Genomic DNA, 24347 nt, shown 5'->3' with positions numbered 1-24347 from the left:
AAATACTATTAACAAAATAAATAAAAGTAATGATTTATTTCTTTTTTTTTAATTACAATTACGGATTTACCCTTGAAACACTTGACATTCGTTAAGAAAACTTGACAGAAGTATGTATTTGTTACAATGTTGGATTTCAGGGTCTTTCATGTACGATTTCATATTTCAGGGGATGAATCGTTATCGGTGTCATAGTTGAAGGGGCAATAATGTAATTTATCCTAAATTTTAAATAATTGAGATGAGAAAGTTCTTACCTCTTCGAGAAACCTTAGGAATTATTTTTCAAATTTTGATCTCTAAAAACTCAAAGGACTCTATTTTCTTAAACATCTTAGTCCTCCACAGTCTACTCACTTTTTTATTTTCTCTCTAGGCTTTATGGAATATTTTGGATTTGAAATGGACAGTGTCTTGGGGTCTATTTAATGAAAATATTTGGTTGCTAATGGACCCAAAGAAACTTTGCATCACTCTCTCCCACTTTTTTATTTATTCTTTTTGAATAAGTCTCATTTTGACCCCCTGAACTCGTATCTTCGTTACATTTCGCCCACTGGACTCGAAAATGTTACAAAACTCAACTCAGAACTCAAACACATGTTACAAGGCCCCCACTTCCGTCAGTATTTGGACGTTAAGTTTCACGTTTTTATGACGTGGCAAGATTTTAAAGGGTACAAGAGTATTTTCTATTATTCTAAATACTTTTATTTTTTAAATATTGTTATCAGATATATTAATTGTTATAATATTTCTATTATTCTCTCTCTCTCTCTCTCTCTCTCTCTCTCTCTCGCTCTCTCTCTCTCTCTCTCTCTCTCTCTCTCTCTCTCTCTCTCTCTCTCTCTCTCTCTCTCTCTTCTTCTTCTTTTCTTCTCTGCATTTTTTTCGTTCCTGGTTCGCGTGGGTTGTGTTTTGTTTCAGTGTGGGTTGTGTTTCCTGCTTCTCGCCGAAGAGGAATCTTCTGGTGGCGAGGTGAGCGATGGCTCCGATTCGGAACTAGACAGACATGTAACGATTTCGCAGACCACTCCGGCGGCGGCAGGCTTAGGACCAGCACAGGCTTTCAAGACAGGGCTCCAAAACCACTGAACCAGAAGGAAGCAACGGACGAAAAAGAAAAAGAAAAGGAGTTTTACGTTGCTGGTTTGACGTTTGAAATCTCATATTAGGGCTTTTCGGATTTCTAGGATCAGAGCTTGAAATTTGAAGTTGATTAGTGGCCGATGATGATTCAGACTTGACGAGGTCGATTGTGATTCTCGGATTGTTTTCCTTTTGTTATTCTGAATTGGTCCGAGAGTTTTTCTGTGAGTTATGGCTTTAATTGATTCAGATCTTGAGGAAGAAGATGAAGTAAAGATATTAGAAAAGGGGTAAAACATCATCAAAACATTATAATTTAACGTCCGAAAACTGACGGAAGTGAGGCCTTGTAACACGTGTCCGAGCTGTGAGTTGAGTTTTGCAACATTTTCGAGTCCAGGGGACGAAATGTAACGGAGGTTCGAGTCCAGGGGGTAAAAATGAGATTTATTCTTTCTTTTTTTTAATCTTATTTCCTTATAAGAACGCACCAAAAACCTTACATACACTTAAGGGTATTCTATTCTAGGCTCTATGGTTATTCATAAGATAAGATTAAGATTTCTCGTATCAAGCTATTGAGAAAAACATTTTATATTCTCAGTTCAACATACAACATTTTTATTACGCACCACTAAGTTTTCCTTATAACCAACTAGTTAAAACAACTTTTAAGACAACAATTTGACTTATATGGCAGGAGGAAAATCGGCAAGCCTATGAGAAATGAGTCAAAATTTTGACTTGTGATGTCACCTGAATATTTGAAATGTGCACCATGCTAGAAATTGTAAGTGTGTTATAAATGTAAAAATGTATCATGATTAAATTCTCTAGAAGTGATTTCATTAAATTGATTTATGAAACATTACATTAAATGTCTCATGACATAATTTCCTGTCAAAAATAAAATGTTGATTTTTTTTATATCGAATCAACTTTCTTAAAATATAAAGTTAGACTCGAACGGTAACTTTCTCAAATTAGAACAAAAAATTAAATAAAAAAAAGTCAAAAATGGATTTTGAGTGTGATGTACCTGAAAAATGCTCCTTAATATTCAATATTTGAAACACAATATATGGCTAAAAATCGAAATGTCACATTACACCAAATTAAAATATATATATATATATATATATATATATATATATATATATATATTTCTACACATAATCTAAAAAAACGTTTAATACGAGAGTTCATATTTATTTAAGTCTACAAAATTATTTTAAATTATTTGTGTAAAATGAATAAGAAAAAAAACTTAGATTGGATGTTAAACTAAGATTTTTTTTGGTGTGAAATGAAGTTCTAGGTTGAAAATAAAATACTGATTCATGACATAAAACTGTAATATAGAGTTAGAAAACCTATAGTAGAATTTTGGGTTGGGAATGCCCTAACCTCAATAATAGAAACAGGAAGTAATTTCTGAAAAAAAAAAAAAAAAAAGGTGACATCGGAAAACTGGAGTTTTTTTAATCTCATTTCTTTTCCACGATTTTTAATTTATTTTTTCATAGAAAAAAATGCTAATTTCCCTAGCAAGGCGCATGTTTGATGCCTTGTCAAAATTATAGCCGAAGTCTTGTACTATTCCTATTTTACCCTTCCTTCTTTCATGTTGATCAGGACTGTATCTGCGATTTTAGATATTCCTTCTTCTACCCGATATTTGGATTTTGCTCAAATTTCTCTTCAATGAACATCATGTTTGCAGTTTAGGGTTCTTCGTTGATCACCATTGAGTCAAAAGTTTCATCATTATTTCGCAAGTAGGTCGTAAAACTACTTTACAGACAAAAAAAAAACTGCATTGCTCGTATAGGATACAGACGAGCCAAGTATTTGGATCAAGAAAGTTGAGTGCTTGTAGCTCTCCTGTGTCTCAAGTCAGGGCTCGTCAACTCGCTGCTGTCATCAGTCGATGTAATATTAGAAGCTACCGATGATTCAGCTATCGAGCTCGATAACGGAGTTGATGGATGAGCTTGCTGTCTGAATCCCTGGGAGCGAAGGTGAACTGGCTGTGTTGGTGCTCGAAATACTTCGACAACTCGTCTTAGAAAGTTCATCACTTTTAGAAAAAACCTTGACAAAAGTAAAACCAGTTCCGCCGCCTACAAAAAAAAAAGGGTAAGATCGGCTTCAGTATGTATTAGATATGATAATAACATGTAAGGAGTTCATAAAATCATGTTGTTAAGTCAGAAAAGCAGAATAACCATTGACAGAACCGTGATATTAGACCATTAATATATATCACGAAGCTTCTAATTGTTACCATTGAATCAATTAGTAAATGATGAGCAACTCAAAATAATAACCGAGAACTTCTGGTTTTCTGGAGTATGTTCTTCTTTTCTTTTCTTATTTAATGAAACTGCGCATGCAATGGATATTTTCTAGGGACCATCACAAGTATTGTTACTCACATTGCCATTACGAAATGCCGCAGCAATGTCCATCTGTATCCACAAAGCTTTCGAGAGTAAATATGAAACAAAGAGAACTAAGACGTATAGTGGATTCCTGTGACAATTCGACGATAAAGTTCATCAAAAGTGTGGTATATGTAGAGGGGAAACTCATGATAATAGTCCAGAAAACTAATTCTGCCTAGCCAAGCTCCTACTATTTATGATTACCTTAAGAGGAGCATAAACTCATCAAAACCGAGAACGATCATTAACATAATTGCCCAAAGAGGCGGCCATGAGTTGTTAATCCTCCTGTGTGCCTCCTGCAAAGTTAAAATAAAAAATAAAATAAAAAAAGTAAAAAACAAATACAGAAGAAACATCACATGGTCAATCCAAGTGTTTGAATCTGCCACTTTAGTTAAATTTTTAGTATTTTTATAATATGAACACAAAACCTGTTTCACCCCCAGATCAATATGCAACATAACCCAGTTATAACATAGATCACAAAAACAGACAGCTTAATCAAAGGCAATAAAGTATCATATTTATAGTCAATACAGTTATATTTTAACTTGTTCTATGCTTCTCCAGTTACTAAAATTTCTATAAATATCAGTAACTCAAATAAGAGCCTGTTGCAAACCAAATAATGACATTTTAGTTTTTTTTAGGTTACAAGTGGCCCAAGTTGTCAATATAATTGAGGACGTCTCGTACTCCTTGTACTTTAATCATTTATCTTATACAATAAGTATGCTCCCTTTTATAATAATGATTATAAAAATAGCCTCATGTTACTTCCAAACCATTTTTTTTTTTTTTTTTTTGCATATTGAAATAAGATTTAAAACTTGAGCAATAAGTTAGTTGGCATGCATTAAAGCATCCCATTGAATTAGAACTGCAGCAACGCTGAAGAATCTCGACTATTTCAAATGGTCTGTCAGTCTTTATATACCACCACAATACCTTGACCCCACATTCACATAATAAGAGAATTGATAATAGAAAAAATATGTGGCACTATATATTGTAGCTTATTTTTCTCATAACTATTTGCAGAATATCAAAATTAATGAAATTTCTGTACATTACATATTCATAACATACAGATGTGGAGGTATCGAGGTTCTACCTGTGCTAAAATAGCTTGGGTAACTATGTATTCAGTCTCTGCTTTGAACTGTCTCCATAATGATTTACATTGCACAGGCGTAATCAGGGTTTCTTCAGGACAAACCTAATTTTGTTGATACTTATTAGAGAGAGCTTTGACAATAACAGCCTTATTTAGCCGAAAATGAATATCCATTTTTAAACTCTTACCTCCTCCCAAGTGCTTGAAGCAAGAGGGTCTATATGTGTTCCAGTTCCATCCATGAGAGAAGAAAATAGAATTTTCTCAATCTTATCTGGTTTCTCGTCCAACCGGATTGCAGCCATTACAGATAAAATCTTCAGAGACTGCACGGAATTGTAAACAGACGATAGACTGAATTTGTAAGGAACAAAAGTTTAAGGTAACAAATAGTGTGACGCAAAAAAGTATTAGAGTTTTACCGCGCAGCATGCCTCTTTGGTAATAGCTCTAATGTCTACTTTATCAGTCCAGGCCCTTGGCATTGAATCGCTATCATGATTGAAGACTGTCGAAAATCTGAAATATACTTGCGTAGTTATTCTTTTTAATGTTCAAGTGGAAGTGCTAACCACCGACCTAACCTCAGAATAGATGGACAATAAACAAGTTCAAGAGGTCAAAAGGTGTTTTATTACCTATCTTTCATGCGAATCAAAACTTTCCCAGCTTCTTCCCTAGCTTTGTTTTCCACGATATGTCTTGCATAACTGCTAAGATTTTGCATCATTGTGTCAACTGTGTCTTGGTCCAATTCGTAGCCAAAAACGGCAGAAGATAATTCAGATGTTGCCAACTCCACCTCACGAGCAAGAAGTTTTCTTATCGAAGCCCACGTATCCTTTCCACCATATTCAAAAAGTGACTCTATAGGTTTCATTAGTGCTCCGCAAAGCTTCTTCTGCAGATTGCAGTATTTCAACATCAAGGCAATTAGATGCAGTATGTTAATGGCTTCACTTTTATCATATCTTAGTGTGGTTTGTGACTTGGATAGCATGTGCATAATATTACCTCATGGTTAATAATCAATTCTGACAACTTCGCGCTGCGAACTGATGAGGCGTGAGCATCAATATCACGTTTAAGTTTTTCCCTGATTTTTGACACATCCCAAGTTTCTTGCTCTATGGCAGCATCTAACAAGGACAGGATACAGGTTTCTCAGTGAGGATACAAATGACACTCATTTGATTTCTTTTTCGAGATATATTTTAATTTATGACATAATAAACTACATCGAAAACTAAAGTATGTACAAACTACACCTATACAAGTATAGAGGAGCCAACTTTAGCATGTAGAAGAATAAAACAAAACAAAACGAAACAGAAACTTTTTAAAAAAAAAAAGAAACTGCTGATTTTATTAATGAAAATAGCATGGCCGGAGCGAGAAACCCAAATGAAAAAGATAAGTGAACTGAGGACCACATTAAAAACCCGGGACCTTATGCAAAAGAATACAACAGCCGGAGGACTAAAAGGGGGGATTCATACAGGGTAAGAAAAAGAAACAGGACAAATACAAATAATATTTCAAAACTAAATGGGGGTACATATGAAGTAGATAATAGAAGCCAACTAATTCTAAAATATAGCAGGTTGGATAACAGAATAAAATTCAATACTACCTGCACATCTTCGGTCAAACTCAGTCGTGCAGCTCTGGGAACAGAAACGTACAGATGTTGCGAATCCTTCTCCTTGATCCAGTAATTTCTCCAGACTTGTTTTGAAAGTTTCAAGTGCTCCAGACCTCAAGTTCGCTACCATCCTTATATATGCAGGGTGCACAAGCTACAAGACCACAAGAAATCGCATAAACAAAACCTGGTTGTGTTATCACAAATATTCCATCAAGACTGACGATCCTTAATACTCGAGTATAGCTCAAATTCTTACTTAAATCTATCTCAGTTTCTTAATTTCCGTGGTTGGTGGCTTTAAGATATATATATGCAAGAAACAACCAAATCTTTTAAACATCACAGAGCATGTGGAAAGTGAAAACCGAGGGAATTAGTGGCTTTAAGGTGAGTATATCAAGTATCAATATTCCTATTAAAATGTTAAGCTTATCAGATCCATGGTGGCTGATGTATCCAAGTCCACAGTAAGGTTGAATAAATGCAAAGTTAGAATACATCCAAGTGCTGACGAGTTTTTAAGTTGATTGTTCTCGAACACCAATAGACACTCCATATCAGAATTAGCCTCTAAACATTTTAAAATTACGAGATTAAAAATAAATTCAATCATACCTGTCGACCGCGTATCAATAAAAATTGGCTTCAATGTATTAAAATGCCTACTCATTGTTTCTACCTACATTTTTAGCATTTTGTTAGACGCTCAAAAACATCAAGATATCTTATGCAATGAAGAACATGTAAATGTTAACATATTAGTAGTCTCTTTAAGATTTATTTATTTTTTAATATGTGAATGATAAAGAATGCGAAGTATAAAAAATTCACTACGTTTTTTCATTGAAACCAAAGGATAAATATCGTGGTAATTGCAGATTGAAGAAACTATGCCCTCTTACAAGTAATGCTTTTGACTTCAACTCTTGTCGTTTAGCGGTCCTCACACCTTCATCAAAGTAGGTTGACTCTATGTCATATCTGTTGTAGAAATATATATGCAACAAAGTCAGCACTCATATTTTTTGCTAACAAAGAAAATATGCTCGTTACAGAACTTCAATAAGATAAACACTGTTTTATAAAATAACATAAAAAAAAATAAAAAGATTACTCTATTGAGAATATGAATATCAGGATACTATATATATATATATCAAGCGGAAGCATTAACATTCTTAAGCAGGAATAGATCTGCACATACCCTGAAAGATAGGTATTTAGGATCGAGCTTAGCTTCCTTCCGAAACCTGGTACAGAACCAGACTGTACAGCTTCTTCAAGCGCCAGCCAACCCTATGTCATGTTTATCCAAGTCATAATCAACCATCTACACACTCTCATTTGAGGTACCTAAGAAAATTAATACTAGTAGCTGTTAGACAAAAACTTCACCTCATCAGTGGTCAACTGTGTATATTTTTCATTTGCAATCTCATCACAACGAACGGTGGCAACCATAACCTGGAAATGAAAGACGATTGTCATATAGGTGCAAACACATAGTTTATCTTATTGACATAAAGAGGAAAGTAGATAACCTTGTGAACAGGAAGATCAAGGTCCTTGTTTTCTTTAATTGCTTTCCAAATCTGCTGTGCGCTAAAAGAAAAAGCAGAGGCAGGGACAACACCTTTTCTGTCCCCAGCCAGCCCTCCAGGAGAAATAGAATTGAAAAATCGCTGCCTCAGTTGAGCAACCTGTACATAAGAACAAGTCTTTAAAATAGCTAGGAAGTACCGCCTACATTAAAACCCAATTCCATATTAATAGAAAATCTACTGAGTAATTCATACAACTGCTTGATAATTTTAACTAACGACACTGGCTGTAACATTTTCTGATCAATGTAAACAATTGTAATCTTTTTTTTTTCATCTATAAAAGAGACTATCATAAAGCCTATTACCTCCTCCGCAAACTTTTCTTCCTTCTGTTCATAGCTTGACAAAGCAACAACATTTACCTTCAAGTCACAAAAAGAAAGAAGTGTTTAATCAAAATAGGTACTCAAACCAAATCGCGGGAACAGGTTGAATCAGTTGGATAAAGTATATCTTACGTTAAAAAATTCGCTTAAAGGGGTGTTCTTATGCTCATCAGGTTTTGGAACTGCCTCCCATATCTATGAAATCATTTAATATGAGAGATTCAGAAGAAATGGAAAATAAACAGAGCATGACATGACAAAGAACTTTAATATTAATAAAACATACAAATAAAAACAGTAGAAAATAATAACCTTCTGGATGTCCTCCCTTAAAACCGGTTCCAAAAGTTCAAGTGGGGTCTAGAGAACGTAACAACCGGAACATGTCATATAGAGAATAAGAGTGTGCTCTTTCTAAGAGCAGATAATATATGCAAACAGTGTACATGTGAACAAAACATGAAATACCTTTGTTTTGTCCCGTATGACAAACAGCAGTGTCGACTTGCGGGGACTAAATAAACGCATCATGACCTATAATATCAGAGTGAAACAAGATTATTGTCTCTGAAGTTATGGTATACCTGAGAGAAAAAAAAAAAAAAAAGCACTGCCAATAATACCTGAAAAACTGTTTTAAGTAGAGGTTTGTTCGCTGCTTGCTCGCGTCCAATGTCATGGCACCACCTGTAATTAAAATCCAATAAACAATTATTCAAACGATATTCATGTTACTCTTGATGGATGCTATCTTCGTCTATAACGATGACACCATAGGATCCGTGGACACAGGATTACAAGCAACGAGGATACAACGAAAAAACACGAACTGCAACACTTTCCACATGATTTTCTATTAGAAGCCAATGTCCCACATGGGAATTTTAGAAGCATTAAAATGCCGTAAGAATCATCACACGGGAGCAACCTATCTGAGTTCTGTCTTTTATAAGCAACTCATAGTAAGATAGGACCCCACATAATGCCCCAGACCACCAACAGAATTTTTTATTTAGCAGGCACGCTCGAAAGGATTGGAAAAGGAAAACCATGCAGTTTTCAATCTTCCATTTTAGCAAAGCAAAAAGCATCTCTTAACTTTTTGTCTATGATGGTTTGTATGAAAGAAACATAAGAAATAGCTTTCACTTCTCGCTCAGCGCGAGAACATGAAATTCTAGAAAGATTCAAGCAGTAGTTGATACATTGAAATATGAGCTAACTTCTACGGAAAAATTAGTCATTTCAGCTATTAATAATATAATACTTCACGTTTTGTCTCAACAATTAAACCCCTTTGTGGATAGAAACAAGAAAGTGGAACCCAAAACAGTTTCGAAAACTAAATGCATAGGTCCATTATTATTGGAATGAAGAATCACAAATACATGCAGATCAAAATATGTCAGCCATACATGTTGACGAGTACGATATCTGAAATTGCCAGAGCAAAGAGAGCACTTTGCTTCTCAAATGTGGTATCATCCTGCAAGTAAATATCATTAAAAAAAACAAAAACAAAAAAACAAAACAAAAACTTAAGAAACAATGTTGGCCAAAAATGGCAAAGCGGCAAGTAAAAAGGAGCAACAGAAGAACAGAGAAGCTGGCCTTCAAATGCTTGACACAAGAGATAGGAACATGTAAATAAGGTACAGGCGAATAGTAACACATAGAGAAACTGAATACAATAATAACACATAGAGAGAGTTAAGGCATAGTAATATGAATGTGATCGTCTCAACATATATCATTCACACTGGAATTTACCTCCCCTCTTTCCCTGCTGTCGGTGCCCTCTAAGTCCATCGCAATCGTGCAAGGCTCGATGCCCGCACAACGCGCTATCCAAATCCCCCTCGTTGTTTGATTCCTGAAACAGAATTTGAGAAAGAAAAAAACATTCACCACCTCGAATCTAAGGGGAAAAGATCAACACTACTGAAACCATATTACCTTCCTCTATACGCATCCATTTCCCTGAAATTTGTTTCAAAAAGATGATTCAACAGCGTACTCTTCCCTGTACTCAAAAAAATAAAAATAAAAAATAAAAAAAATAAAACTTTAGGCAACCTCATTTCCATGCAAAATCAATTACTGAACCGAGTGTCCAAGCCATACATTTGAAACTAAAAAAAAAAAAAAACTAATAATATTTATCGAAACGAAAAAACGGAGAGCTTGATAACAAAGCGAAAGAGTTCAGAAGGTAAAAGAAAATACCACTGCTCTGAGGGCCCATAATGGCTACGACGGCGTAGGAGAGACCGCACTGGGCGAGCTTCACTTTCTTCGTGAAATTCTCGAGTCCCGAGACGTTGAATTCGCCATTTCCGTTTATAAGTTGAGTCGCGCAACAATCTTCGCCCTCCATCGCCATAGCTCTCGAGCTTTTTTCTTCCTCTTTTCACTATCTCGTCGGGTCGTTAGTATTTGGGTGTGCATATACGTGTCTTTGCGGATGTGCCAATTTAGAATCTGAAAAAGCGAGAGATATGTGCAAGGGGTTTCCTTGGGCTTGAAGGTTGCTCGAGCTAGAGAGAAAGAATTGGATTCTATGAGAGAGAGAGAGAGAGAGAGAGAGAGAGAGAGAGAAGAGTGTAGAAAATGAGAGAACAAAAAGAAAATTTATATGAAGTAACCAAAAAAAAAACAAGTAGGACTAGGAATTGCAAAGACAACATTTCAAAATTTTAAGCAAAATAGGTCATTTGAATTCGAATGATGTGACAATTAAATCAAATATTTATTTTTGATTTTGCCCTTTTTATGAATTATTTTCGAAATAAACAAATAGTTAATGAAAAATCAAATTCTTAGTTTGAAGGATTTGATTATCCATTAAAATTAATTAAATTTATTTTTTTTTCCTTTGTGTGTTCTCTCTCCCTATACGGTTTTTCAAAGAGAAATTTCATTTCGTAGACTCAAAAGTTATGAAAATATCTCAATTAGACTCACTAGTTAAGAAATATCTAAAATTAGACTTTTGTACCAATTTCGGACAAAAATACCCTTTCAAGGTAGTATATCCATTTTTCATCTCTCATTCTCTCTCATTTCCTCTCGTTCTCTCTCATTTCCTCTTGTTTTCATCTTTTTCGAGTATCCAATTCGTTCAATCCCGTCGAAATGGGTTAGTATGCTCATTCATTCATCTTTTATAGTTATGTTGATATAGTTTGTGTAGGAAAAAAAAAGTTGGTTGATTCAGGTCAAAGAACTCGGAATTTAACGTTATTTTCGATGAAATCCGATAGTCTAGGATGAAATTTAAGTACTATTTCCGATGAAATTCAAGCTGAAATTCCGACAGGGTCTGGCAGGATCTGGCAAGATCTGGCAGGATCTGGCAAGATCCAGAATCCGACAGGATCTGGCAAGATCTGGCAGGATCCGACCAGATCTGGCGGGATCTGGCGGGATCCGACCGGATCCGACAGGTTGCCAGAAAAATGAAAAAATCCGGTATTTTTTTATTTAATGTATTCATGTTCAACAAAAAATTTTCAGAAAATTTGACAACCCTAAAACTTAGTTTTACCTCTAAATCACATATAAATCAACTTAAATAACTACTTATCTTGTATTATATCATCCTACACAACTAAAACCTTGAAAAAAACATAAAAAATAAAACTAACCTTTTTTGACATTTATGGTGGTGGTTGAGTTCTTGAGTTCTTGAAGATGATGGTGGTTGAAGATGATGGTCGGAGATGGTCGGATTTGTGGATGTGGTGGTTGGGTCTCGTCGGATTTTGAGAGGAGATCGTCGGACTTTGAGAGGAGAGGGGGGGCGGTTTTTTTTTTAGAGTGAGAATAAGAAAGAGAGAGGTTTTAATGGGTTGAGGGTATTTTTGTCCGAAATTGGTACAAAAGTCTAATTTTAGATATTTCTGAACTAGTGAGTCTAATTGAGATATTTTCATAACTTTTGGGTCTACAAAATGAAATTTCTCTTTTCAAATGGGTATAGATGAAGCAATCCCTAGACCCACGGCCGAAGTAGAGCCTCGGGTTTTGGTTCTCCAACCCAGAGAGTCGCCGAAGACGTGCGATGAGGTTCTGATTCTCCGCCGCAGAGAGTCGTCGGGCCATCATGGATCCCGATGGACGAGCTCTGACCCGCGAAGACGACGCATCTGGCTCGGATCTGGGCAACGAGCGTGAAGGAGGCAACCGGTCTGACATGGGCCGGTGGTGTGAGAAAGCTCGCTGAATCTTGACGTCCTCACGTGGGGAAGACGATGGACGACTCCTCGGCGTGGATCTGATTCAAGTGACGATGGAACACGGAGATGACAGTCTGCCACCGAATCTGAAGGAAGCGTCGTGAGGAAGAATGGCGTCGGCACCGGCGATCCCTTCAGGCGAGTGTCGACCCATGGAGACGTCAAACGTAGATCTGCACGACGATGCGACTAGACCTCCGCCTCGATCTGGAATTTGTGAGGTTGGCTCGGCTCTCACCAGTATTAATCTGTGTTAATTCGTGTTAATACATGTTAATTCGTGTTAGTTTGGTTTATTTCTGTTTATTACGTAATTAATTCATGTTAATTCGGAATTAATTCATGTTAATTTGGTTTATTTCTGTTTATTTGTAGTAATTTCGATTTATTTGTAGGAGAATTGGGGATTTTGTGTCCTCGATCGGAGAATTTACGGTTCGAGACAGATCGGCTGTAAAGACCGGCAGTGAAGATTCCGTAATATCTTAAGAGAATATTGTATAAGCTTGACTTTTTCCGTCATTCAACGATAATTTCGAATTAACGTAAATGCAATTTTGTATAAGCTTGACTTTTTTCGTCATTCAACGATAATTTTTTTTTTTTTTTGTACTTTTTCGTATGGTTTTTTTCTCCATAAATTTTAATTTTTTAAAGGTTGAATCTGATGACTTTCGATGAACTCTGATAGCTAGCGAATAACTTCTCAAAATAATCAAATTCAAGCGATTAAAATTTAAAATTTAAGGAGTAGGAACGACTCCAAAAGAAGTTGTTGGTGTGCTTAAATACAATCGGAGGAAATTCTATGTATTTAGATTATATTTGATTAATTTCAATTTAACCCAATGAAATTCAATATGTTCTTCAATAATAGAGTTCAAAGTGAATTTATATTTTTTCAAGGTTATTATATTTTCGTCCAAAAATGTGATAAAGTCAAGTTTTGTGAGCGCAGAGAGAGAGAGAGAGAGAGAGAGAGAGAGAGAGAGAGAATTAAAGAGTTTAAGAGAGAGAACAGATTAAATAAGAAGTGAGTTAAGTTTGGAATGACATAGGCTGCGTTTGGTTGAGATTAAAAAGCCCTGTTTTTGTTTTTAGAAAAAACTCAACTGCTTATCCGGTGTTTGGCAAAACTGTTTTAAAAAAAAAAAATCTTCAAAAATGATTTTAGATTTTGTACACGATATGGAAAAGCTAGGATCCCTAGCTTTTGGAAAAAGTGTTTTTAAGTTTGTTATACAAATTACTGTGATATCCTCGTACAAAGTGTTTCTAAGTCAGCTGTACTTTGCCTAGTATGATATTCTAAATTCTATCTCTCATCGTAAAGTGTGAGGATTTTTGTATAATAATACATAAATTTTTTCTCTGCCTCATCTTTTTTCTATCTAAAAGTGAAACTAGTTCAAAAATGATTTGTGCATTTTATTGGAATATCGTTGGTCGTTGGAGTCGAATAGTAGTTTGTCTTGTTACGTTATCTTTTTGTCTCTTTGATTTTTTTAAGAAAAAAAATATTATTCATATATATGCATATAAATAAGCATATTAATAATTATTATTTAATTTTTAAGAACATGTCTATTTTAGTCTTTTTACTATAATATATTCATTTCATCAAATGCTAAATCAACTTTTGTTATCCGCAACAACTGTTTTATAAACAGTTTACCAAACACCTGTCAGTTTTTGAAAAAAATAAAAGCACTTTAAAAAAAAAAAAAAAAAAAAAACTATACCAAACGAGGCCTTATTTAGTTTGGAGGGGGAAAATTATTATCCATCCATTTACTGTTAGGTATAAATAAATAAAAGAAAAGAATGGATAATGTTTATATATTACATTTTCTTTTGTACCCCTATATAATACCAAACAATTGTCTATCGTCTATTTTCACCCAAAAAAATTATTTGGAGCTAATACATGTGTAGATGCATACAGATCACCCCCACCCTCACATCCACATACGTATATATAGATATATGGTATAAAACATGCAAAGTAAATATATTATCTACCAAAAACATATCAAATGCACAATAACATGTACTTATAGAGTATCCAAACAAAAGTTATAATTTTACACAAATTAAAAATATTATAATTTCTTTGTAATTTTATATTAAAAAGGCCAATAATTAAAAACTAAACTAAAATATTACAACAGTTTTCATTCACCATGAGAAATATAAAGCTTATTAAGGAGAGAGATAAAAAAAAAGAATATATTGAGAAATTGCCATTAATTTATAAGATTATTATTGTAAAATAAATAAAAAAGACTCTCTTCCCACAATCCTTCCAAATTTGAGGGGATTGTATTTTTATGGATCCCACGGATTCAAATCCCTCTTACAACCTTTTCCATCCTTATTTTCTTACCTATCTGACAAGAAAAACTAAAAATCTATTTATTCAAATCAATCTATCTTAATTCATCCTTCATAAATCTACCCTACCAATCAAGGCATGTTTATGATTTGTGGCTGATATACATCTTAAAATTTATTTGTGAGGCAAATGTAACCCTATTTGGACTTTTTGTTGATTTTTTACTTTAAAAATGTTTGGAATTTCCAAAATGTCTTTATTATATTCTGATTTTTTTACTTAAAATCTCTCTCTCTCTCTCTCTCTCTCTCTCTCTCTCTCTCTCTCTCTCTCTCTCTCTCTCTCTCTCTCTCTTCTTGATTCCAAAACGCATAAAACTCCTCCAATGGACTAATCATGGAGTTGGATACCACTTCCTTGCACGACTCGCTCGACTCCGCCGTGCTCCGACAGTTTCGCTGGAAACAGTCTTTGAGAGTTGAGACATGCATCTTTGTACATTTTAATGGTGAAAGGATTGTGCTTCGTGCAATCAAAGTTGGTGTTGATCAGAACGTCAACTTTATACAGTTCATCATCATTGTATTTCGTGTCGTCTTTCCAGTCAAAAAGTCTGATTTTCAATCTCCACCTTGATTGCCAGCTGGATTAAATAGGGAAAACCTTTTTAGCACTCGTCATATGGCCTCCAATCGCTCTACCTTAGCATGAAAATGTTGTTGTGGCCGCACACTCTGAAGCCGGCGGTCAACACCACCACTGACCACACATTGGTCCACCCTTATGTTCATGCATTCCGAATTCGAATATAGAGAAGAACAACATCAAACTCAAGGATAGCTCTCAAATTGTTGACATGCAAAAATGTTAGAATATTTATCCTGCGAAGACCACATCCGAGCACTAAGTCCCAAGAAAAGGTTCCAGGTAGGATTTTTTCTAAATACATACGAATCTAATAAAAGAGATAATGTAAATGACAATGTTTTTTTATAGGTGAGGCTTATGGCGTGTACTTCTCAGTAGTCCCCTTTCTTTGTTACTTTGCTTCCCTTTTTATATGGTTGAGTTTGAAGATTATGGGGTGATCAAGCCCATAATGTGGTAGTTACTTTGTAACTTCCCCTTTTTTTTCTTGTGAGTGAGTGGTTATTTTGTATAATCGCTTTGTAGTTATTTTTACTAAGGTAACCGTTGAGCACATTTTCTCAGGCGTTTATCATTTAAACTATGATGTGGCCACGTTTTCTTAGTTTGACTAGGACAGTCCGAGATGATGCTCTGACTGTGCTAATTATATGAGTAACACAAGTGGAATTATGTTGGGAATTCAAAACGCATATATGCCAATTATGATAGTAGTGGCGTTCTCCCACTCTTTGATTTCCTTTTATGTCTCCAATCCTTTTCATCCTCCTCCAATTATTTGCTCGCGCTCTTCGATTCTTCGCTCGGTTTGCGATTCTTCCTTCATTTGCTTGACCTAGACCACGAGTCCTCGCCAGAATTTGAATTAGACTCGTTGCTCCATGATTTCTTGAAGTCAAATATGAACAAAGCTTTGTTATTCTCCTTCTCTATCTCAAGGCTTCCTTAAACTTCTCATCGGTATCAAGTCCCTCATCTGTGGCCTCTAGGCAGACTTAGTGTTGTTCTTGTTTGAGTAATTGCTTTTGGAAATTTTATTAAGAAATTTAGTTTTTTTTTTATATTACATGACCCGCGATAATTAGAAAGGAAAAATTGGGGAAAAGTTTATAAAAAAAATATATATATTCGTCATGTAAATGAATTTTAAGGTAAGCATCATTAATAAATTGTAAACTAACTGTCCAAGCATAACCTTTTGAAAAACCAAATGTTCGTACCATTTTTGAAACCCAGGGTATATATATATTATATATTCCCATTTCATTTTGGATGATGTAGCTAAATAGCCAATTTAAAGTTATGAATTTGCAAAATAACCAAGGTTTATCTTAATTGAGTGAAATAGCCAAAATGTGCAGCAATCTGGTTTCAAAAAAAATTTGACCCCAAGATTAATTTTTTTGAAAGTGATAAATTGTTTATAATAATCGTCAAAAATTTTAATCCTGGCTGTCATAAAAATTTTGAAAACATAAATTTGACTACTTTGTTGAAAATTTAAAACTTTGGCTATTTTGCCAAATGGCTATTTTATATAATTTTTCCTTTCATTTATGTTCCTGTAGTGGAACTCGAAGAGCGAAAGATTCGACAGCTAATTATTAAAAAAAATGTTTCTCTTATTTTTGTAACGACAGACTTATATTGCTCACTCTAAGTATGTTTCCAAATCAGTCGTCTTTTTAGTGTTAAATTATTTATAAATATAAAATATTATTAGAATAAAATATGAAAGTCATATAAAAAATGTCGCTTCTAAAGAAAATGTCGCTTCGAATTTAAACGTTGCTTTTAAAGGTGTTTTTTTTTTGTAGTAGTAGTAGTGAGAGAGGGGGTCGGAGTTACCTCGAGGTGAGGTTGGACTCGCGGCGTTACAATTGCGGTATAATCTATCTCGCTGCGTCGGAATGTGATGGATGGATGGTTCTCGCAGCTAACGAGAAAGAGAGAGCATGTGTATGTGTGTACGTGTATATATATGTGAGAGAGAGAGAGAGAGAGACTCTCCATAATATGGTCGCTGGAGGTCAAAATCTTCATAGAGGACGTAGAGGAGAGCATAATCAAAGAAATATAGATAGGTGTTTTTAATTTGACAAAAAAATGAAAGAAAAAAAAAATTAAAACTGAGTCTGATTTAACTTTTAGAAATAACATGTCGCTTCTAAAAGTTAGATCAAATTGAAGAGTGCAAAAGTCACTGCTAATTTTTTGTAAATTATAGAATTGAGATGTCGCTTCTAAAACTGCAACAACTTTTAGAAGTGATAATTGATGTTTCTAATCTCAAAATTTTCAAATTTTACAGATCATATTATTAATATTAGGTGATTGGACTAGAAGCGACATGTCACTTCTAAAAAGAATTGTAGCATCTAAAAGAAGCATCGGGTTGTTTTTGTATTAATTAGTTTATGTCTAATCTAAAATATATACACTTTAATTATCATAATATAAATTGATTAGTTTATAATTATGTAAACTACAAAATTTATAAATTTTTTATGATAATAAAATTTTGACAAATCATTATGAAGTTGTAGAGCTTTTTCTTAGAGATGCTATGATAATAATAAGCAACTAAAAAATAAACGTCAATTTCTCATGTATGTACTCCTAAAGATGTCACTATTAAAAAATGCAAAAATTATATAATGATTTGTCATTGAAAATTTTATTTACGTCAGAGAGAGAGAGAGAGAGAGAGAGAGAGAGAGAGAGAGAGAGAGAGAGAGAGAGCGCCAAAAGGCCGACATAAAGTAAGCTTTTCCACGAATAGCCGACACATGGTAAATTAAAAATTAAAATGTTCTCAGCCCATCACACAAACAATATCGAGTTCAATTCAAGAATTATTTACAGAGCTATAAGCAGCAAAGCAACCGAAATGGGGATTATCAAACACCACCATCATACTTGAAAACGAAAATAACTCAATTAGATGATCAATACATGAATATATATTCGGTAATTACTATAATAATAGACAAGCTTAACAAATTAGGAAGGCTTAGAAGAAGCCAAAGCTTGGATAGAATCTGCGAGCTTGCTAATGGCGTCGACGAGGCCAGTGATTCCTTGCCTGTTGACCTCGGCCTTTGACTCTTCTATCCTGAGCCTCCTCTCGTGCAGGCCCACAAGGTCTCTGTGCCTTCTCTCTTCCCTCTCCTCGCTCGCCACAAGCGCCTCCGCGATCACCGAAGCGCTCTTCGAGATCGCCGAAGCCACGTCGTTCATCACCGGACTGGGAGCACTAGGCGTTCCCTGTTCCCGTTGAGGGCTCGGCTCCGTCGACTTTGTTCTTCGCCTCTTCGCCGGCGAGCCCGAATGCTCGCTCGTATCAGAGTCTGGGCTATCACACACCTCCAAATGATATAAATGATACATACGTGTTGGGGTGAGAGTGTGCGGAAGAGAGAGAGAGAGAGAATAAAGAGAGAGTGAAAATACCTACTGCGGGCAATAAGGGCTGTTGATGTTGCTGTGGTGGGTACGGAAGCGTTACCGGCTGAAACTGTCGGATCGGAATCGGCGCCGGCGTAGCAATCGGCGGCAAGAGCAGCGGCGGCGGAGGGAGTGCGAGGGGCTTCTTCTCGACTACGTCGAGCAAAGCGTGGTAGATATGAGGCAGCATGTTGGTGGGCAAGCTGTTGTCTTTTCTTTGGCTCTTCTCCATCTTCCAGTAGGAGGTGCGATCCTCCGCGGCTCGCTTGTCGTAGTCGCGCACCTTCTTGTAGTCCCGCATGAGGTTGTCCCACTTGTCGTTGCACTGGTTCTGGCTCCGGAGACACCCTTTTCTCCAGCAGTAGTCCTCCACCCACTTCCAGCGCAGCTCGGTCGGCTTGTTGCTCGCGGCTCGGCTCGGCTCGTCGCTCGATCTCTTGAGCCTCCGCTCGTCGTCCATCTTCTTGGCCTCGATCAGCACCATCGTCTCGCTCACCGTCCAATTCCCTTTCCGGTACTCTCTCGTCGCACCTTGTGACCCTTGTCCTTGGATGTTATCACCCATTTTCGCCAAAAGTGCATGCCAAAAGAAGAAGAAGATACAGCTCGCGTGGTGCTGTGTGAAGTTAGTTTGTTTTTTTTTTTTTTGTTTGGTTGGTGGGGAGGGATTTTTGAGCTTTGATTTGATGTCAAGTACTACGATCCCGGCTAATTATTTCTCGCTTCAAACAAAAGACAGACCAATATCAGTCAAACCTTTTAACTAGGGTTCGCTAGCTCAGGCAAAAGATAAACACATGTGGTGGGTTTCTTTAAGTAAGCCTAGTTAATGTTTGTAATCACCCACTTAGTCGCATGAAACGAGAGCAGAATGGAGTCTAATTGAAAGAAGAAGAAAACAAAATCAACAAAACAGCAATTTGATCCTCTCTCTTTCCTTTTCTCAAACACTTTGGCTGCTTCAAACCTTGAAACTTTTGCCGAGCTATATATATGTATATATGAGTAGCCAGACTCAGACTTAGAGGAACTAACTTGCTATGTTCTGGTATATTCTTTTATAATAATGTATCCTGGAAAGAAAATCTCCAAAAGCTTAAATTTCAAATCCAAATCTACTTATGCTAAGCACTAGTAAATCGCACAAAGTAAGGGAAACCATGAGAGAGAAAGGAGAGTAAAGATGGACGAGTGTGTGAGTGAGAGAGAGAGAGAGACAGAGCCATTATAAGAAAAAGCCAAGCGAATCCAGTCAAACTGACACATCAACAAACCCCAAAAATTTTAGGGCAGAGAGAGAGGAAAAATATGGTGTGTTTGATTACATTGGAAAGTCGAGCGAGAGTATGACTACCACTACCATACACGTGGTTCGCTTCAATCATCACCACCCATTCCAATCTCATCCATTTATTGCCTGTTTGTAAAAGACCCCTTTTCTTCAATTTCCTTCCACGGAAAAAAAATAAAAAGTTACTTAGAGCATCTTTGTGTATGTATACCGTTTTCACCAATAGCATAGCATTATTGTTATTCAAAGAATATTTTCAAAAAAAAAAAAAAAATTGTTATTCAAAGAATCAAAGTTAAATTTTCGTGGACGGTTATATACCTTTGTACTTTTCTCAGGTTTCTGAAATTGTTGGAAGCAAAAATATTAGCTTCTAACTACTAATTTGAAGAAAATATACATTTTTTAAATCTTATTATAACGAAGCTTTGAAAGAACATTATACATTACATACACTTCCATGAAGCCTATATCTTATACAACGAATGAAATTTGAGGATAATTAATATAAGAAAGAAAAAGAGAAAAAGAAAAGTTTATATGTCATTCCAGAAAATTATATATAAACTCATTAATTAGCTATTATAGATTACCGAATAACACAAACCGTCAATCAGTTTCGCTGCATTTTAATATTGCAAAACACTAAAACTAAAAGTTATATATCGATCTCAAACTGTCTCAAACTATATATGAAGTCAACAGATCATACATTTAGTTACACAAGATCATCTGGATATATAAAGTTCTAGAAGCACAGTGAAAGTTGTTTCCTATATCTAAATATATATATATATATATATATATATATATATCTAATGAGAAAAGAGAGGTAATGATGGATAGCACATGACCCTAAATATAGTTGTAATTGAGGCTTTGCATGCATAATAGTATTATAAAAGCCGTATTAGTATATATTAAATCTTGCAACCCAAAAGCAAGATTTTCATATGATCTGCTTTATACATAAAGCTACACTGATGTGTCTTTGTCACACGCCGCTCATATATATATAGACTCATCCAGCTTATTTTAATCTGATACCAACCAGAGTACTAATTTATTTCTAATACCAATAATGATCTCTCAAAGAAAGAAAAACATTCCTTTAACCCATAAATTATGCATCAACGTTCACCTGTTTCTCATAAGATTAAAAAAAAAAAGAAAATATAAATCCCTACTTCATTTATATACTCGTTGATGCTTTTCACCATGCGCGTTTCTCTTGTTTATATTCCATGCACGTATATTAATGATCACTAAAAATCACACGTTCATCTATGGAAAGCTAGATCAAAGAAAAAGAAAAAGGAGCAAAATATATATTGTTATTATTATCAGTGAATGACAACTGGAAGATATCATTGTCAAATCTTATATATCTGGTATGTTAATTTGAAACAAAAATGAGTTGGGTCAAGAACCGATGATAATATAAAGACACTTGATATAAAGTATATATGCAGGTCAGCAGGTGTTACCAAAAAAATCAGCAACAATAAAGTCCCTTAAAATTCTGAAAAAAAAAAAAAAAAATTGTGGCTTTTTTGTTACTGGTATTATGGCCTGTGGTTTTCACCAAGTGGTGCTTATATACATTGTTACGTCAACGTCCTAATGTAATAAATACATCAAGTCCTCTAGTTCACCAACTAATGTTGTCCGTCTGATTCAAGAATATGCATATTAAGAGAAATCATGAATATTCAACTGAACTTCAGATTTAACCCTCTAATATCATAAACACATTCTAAAGGTGTAAAACTATAAGTATATTAATTAAATGCTATGATTTTCATTCACTCTTCTCTGATTTTTATTTATATCTGAAACTTTCTACAACTTGTTGATATAGAACTGAAAAACAGAACTCATTCATGAATCCCTACATTATATAACATATATTACATGTATATATATACATGCTCTTACCCGTGATCCAACTACCTCTGCAAAACTTTGTCTTCAGTCCATTCTTTCATCATTCTGAGTCCCTAACAAGTAATAACTACATTTAGAATTAAAAGGATCATTCACGGAAATTTTATATTAATTAAAAATATAAATTAGACTAGTTATTTCCTAATAGGATGATGAACTACATATATAAATATATATATATATATATATATGTGTGTGTGAAAACTGACATTTTTTTATTATGAAAAAAAAATTGTGAAATTTAGATGCCCTAAAAGCTGCAGCGAATACGCAATATCTATCAGCTGAAGGATTTTACCAAGGTTGGCCCACAAAAAGTCTTGGTTTCACAAATGAAAAATACAAAAGCAAATATTTGAGACTTGAGAGAGGAGAGAGAGGGATAGAGAAAAAAACAATCAACATTAAAATGCTAAATAATGATTACTAAGAAAGAATCAGCGCTTATCATTTGTTTAGATTTGAAATCCAACGTTACCTTACTACCATCATCCATGCATAGAAGTAATTAATATATTTAGCATAGCTTTAGGTTTTTATACAGAACACAGTGTATATAATAATAACATAACCCTTTCAAAATAAAATATAATACCACAACTAATTACACATAGAAGAGGACAACCATAGCAGATGTCAATTTCGTCCTTTCAAAAAGGGTCAGCACATTTAAAGCTGACGCCACGTCAGCAATAATTAATTTTAATTATAGTTTTTCTTTTTTTCCCTTCAATTAACCCCCAGCTAGGACATCATGTGGGGTATTTCCCTTGCAGAGGTCACTTTGACCAGTGTTTGACCTAATATGACCAGAGGCCCAAAGTGGTGGACATGAAACCACTGCCTCGTCCCTTTTCGTTCTTAGTTTTTGGACTCTAGCCTGCACTTTTAGTGGGGTACGTATACCATGGGTAGTCCCGTCATTTCACTTCTTTTGCTCCTATTGGTCAACAAAATGCCAATGTGGGTCCAAATCTGTGTCAGTGATTAATATTTGCACTGCTAAGATTGAAAGGGTAAACTTGTAATGAAGAGGACCGAAGACTAGAGGGGGTGAGATGTGAAATTCACACCATGAATGAATATTCAGATCAGACCCTGATACATATAAATGTGTATTCATATATCTTATATCCGAAACAGTTCCATTAATTAAAACTCTCTGCGAATTATATAAATATATTTGCTACTTTGTTTTATATATTCAAGTACTACCGTGTTTTTTTTCTTCTTTATTTTCTCTACTTTTTTTTTACGTGCTACCGTCTTGAGGCATGGACATTGATTGGTCCTCGTATAACTAAAAATAATATTGTTTCCATCATCACATGCCAAATTGTTTGGTGTAGTTGGGCATTGATTTCTCAACAGAAAAGTTTTGTGAAACCCTCGTATTATTAGTGGCAGAAAAGTTATGTAAGCCCTGTTATTTAGAAGAATTCATGTTGGAATAATTTGGATTAAATTTGGATTTTATTCAAATTGATAACTTGTTTAAATGGGATTTACACGCCGAAAACTTCGTTCAAAGCGGAATTTCAATGGTAATAAACTTCTTGAAATTAGTCCAAAATCTTCGTTCCACCTTTAATATATTACATTTAGTAAGCTGTTTGAAATTAGTCCAAAATCTTTGTTCTTCTATCTTTAATATATCAAATTTCATTTTTGGACAATTGAAGAATCTTTACCAAGAGAATGACATAAAAAAAATCTTATTTATAATCTTTACCCTTAATTTTGGTGTGTCCTCAAAACTTAAAACAATGTTTCGCTCACATTTTATTTTCTCGTTTGTTATAGCGTCAATTTCTATTATGAGAAAATGACATTCCATCTCAAGACCACGGGTCAAGACCCTAAGGCCTCACTCGAGACTATCAATCGCGCCAAGATGCCATGTTGTAGACTCCTCATGCCGCACAACTTGGCATGTCGGGGAATCCTATCACGGTGCTCTATGCTCTTGCCTGAAACCGTGCACTTTGTGCTACCCTACTTGTTAGAAATTCTTGCCCACGAGAAGATGCATTTGTAAATTCTCGCTGAATTATTAATAAAATAAAGTTTTGTCATTTATAATTTACTCAAATCGAAAGCGTTATTTCTTATACATTAAGATTAATCAAACATTCATCAACTCATAGTCTCTGTATCGAACTGAGTCACATGCACGACATCTGAGCTTGGGTGGTGATCTGGTCGAT

The 24347-nt window shown here is 35.0% G+C and overlaps 2 protein-coding genes across 3 annotated transcripts; both read right to left on the bottom strand.

Annotated features, from left to right (window-relative positions):
• Positions 1–2606: 2606 nt before the first annotated feature.
• On the bottom strand, positions 2607–10818 carry RL2 (Root hair defective 3 GTP-binding protein (RHD3)). The gene is made up of 22 exons (XM_089625800.1): positions 10461–10818; positions 10191–10257; positions 10005–10107; positions 9650–9720; positions 8858–8921; positions 8703–8768; positions 8547–8594; positions 8367–8429; positions 8214–8270; positions 7846–8004; positions 7700–7768; positions 7509–7600; positions 7207–7285; positions 6290–6455; positions 5671–5795; positions 5295–5557; positions 5079–5175; positions 4845–4982; positions 4654–4758; positions 3741–3835; positions 3528–3624; positions 2607–3212 (listed from the first exon to the last, which is right to left on the bottom strand). The coding sequence occupies exons 1-22, from the start codon at positions 10615–10617 to the stop codon at positions 2946–2948; spliced, it is 2448 nt and encodes an 815-aa protein (XP_089481926.1). The 5' UTR covers positions 10618–10818; the 3' UTR covers positions 2607–2945.
• Positions 10819–18194: 7376 nt separating this feature from the next.
• Positions 18195–20068, bottom strand: LOC149384948 (uncharacterized). Of its 2 annotated transcripts, none has more exons than XM_089625091.1 (2): positions 18913–20068; positions 18195–18821 (listed from the first exon to the last, which is right to left on the bottom strand). In XM_089625091.1, the coding sequence occupies exons 1-2, from the start codon at positions 19465–19467 to the stop codon at positions 18459–18461; spliced, it is 918 nt and encodes a 305-aa protein (XP_089481217.1). In that variant the 5' UTR covers positions 19468–20068; the 3' UTR covers positions 18195–18458. The 2 variants fall into 2 exon arrangements, with proteins under 2 accessions (XP_089481217.1, XP_089481218.1); XM_089625092.1 differs by having other exon boundaries at positions 18195–18805; positions 18909–20067.
• Between the last annotated feature and the right edge of the window lie 4279 nt (positions 20069–24347).

This window comes from Urtica dioica, chromosome 9, assembly GCF_054948205.1.
Source record: "Urtica dioica subsp. dioica isolate 48M chromosome 9, U.dioica_male_clone48M_v1_H2, whole genome shotgun sequence".
Taxonomy (NCBI): Eukaryota; Viridiplantae; Streptophyta; class Magnoliopsida; order Rosales; family Urticaceae; genus Urtica; species Urtica dioica.
Note: the sequence above shows the minus strand (reverse complement) of the source record. Positions and strands in the feature narration are given on the sequence as shown.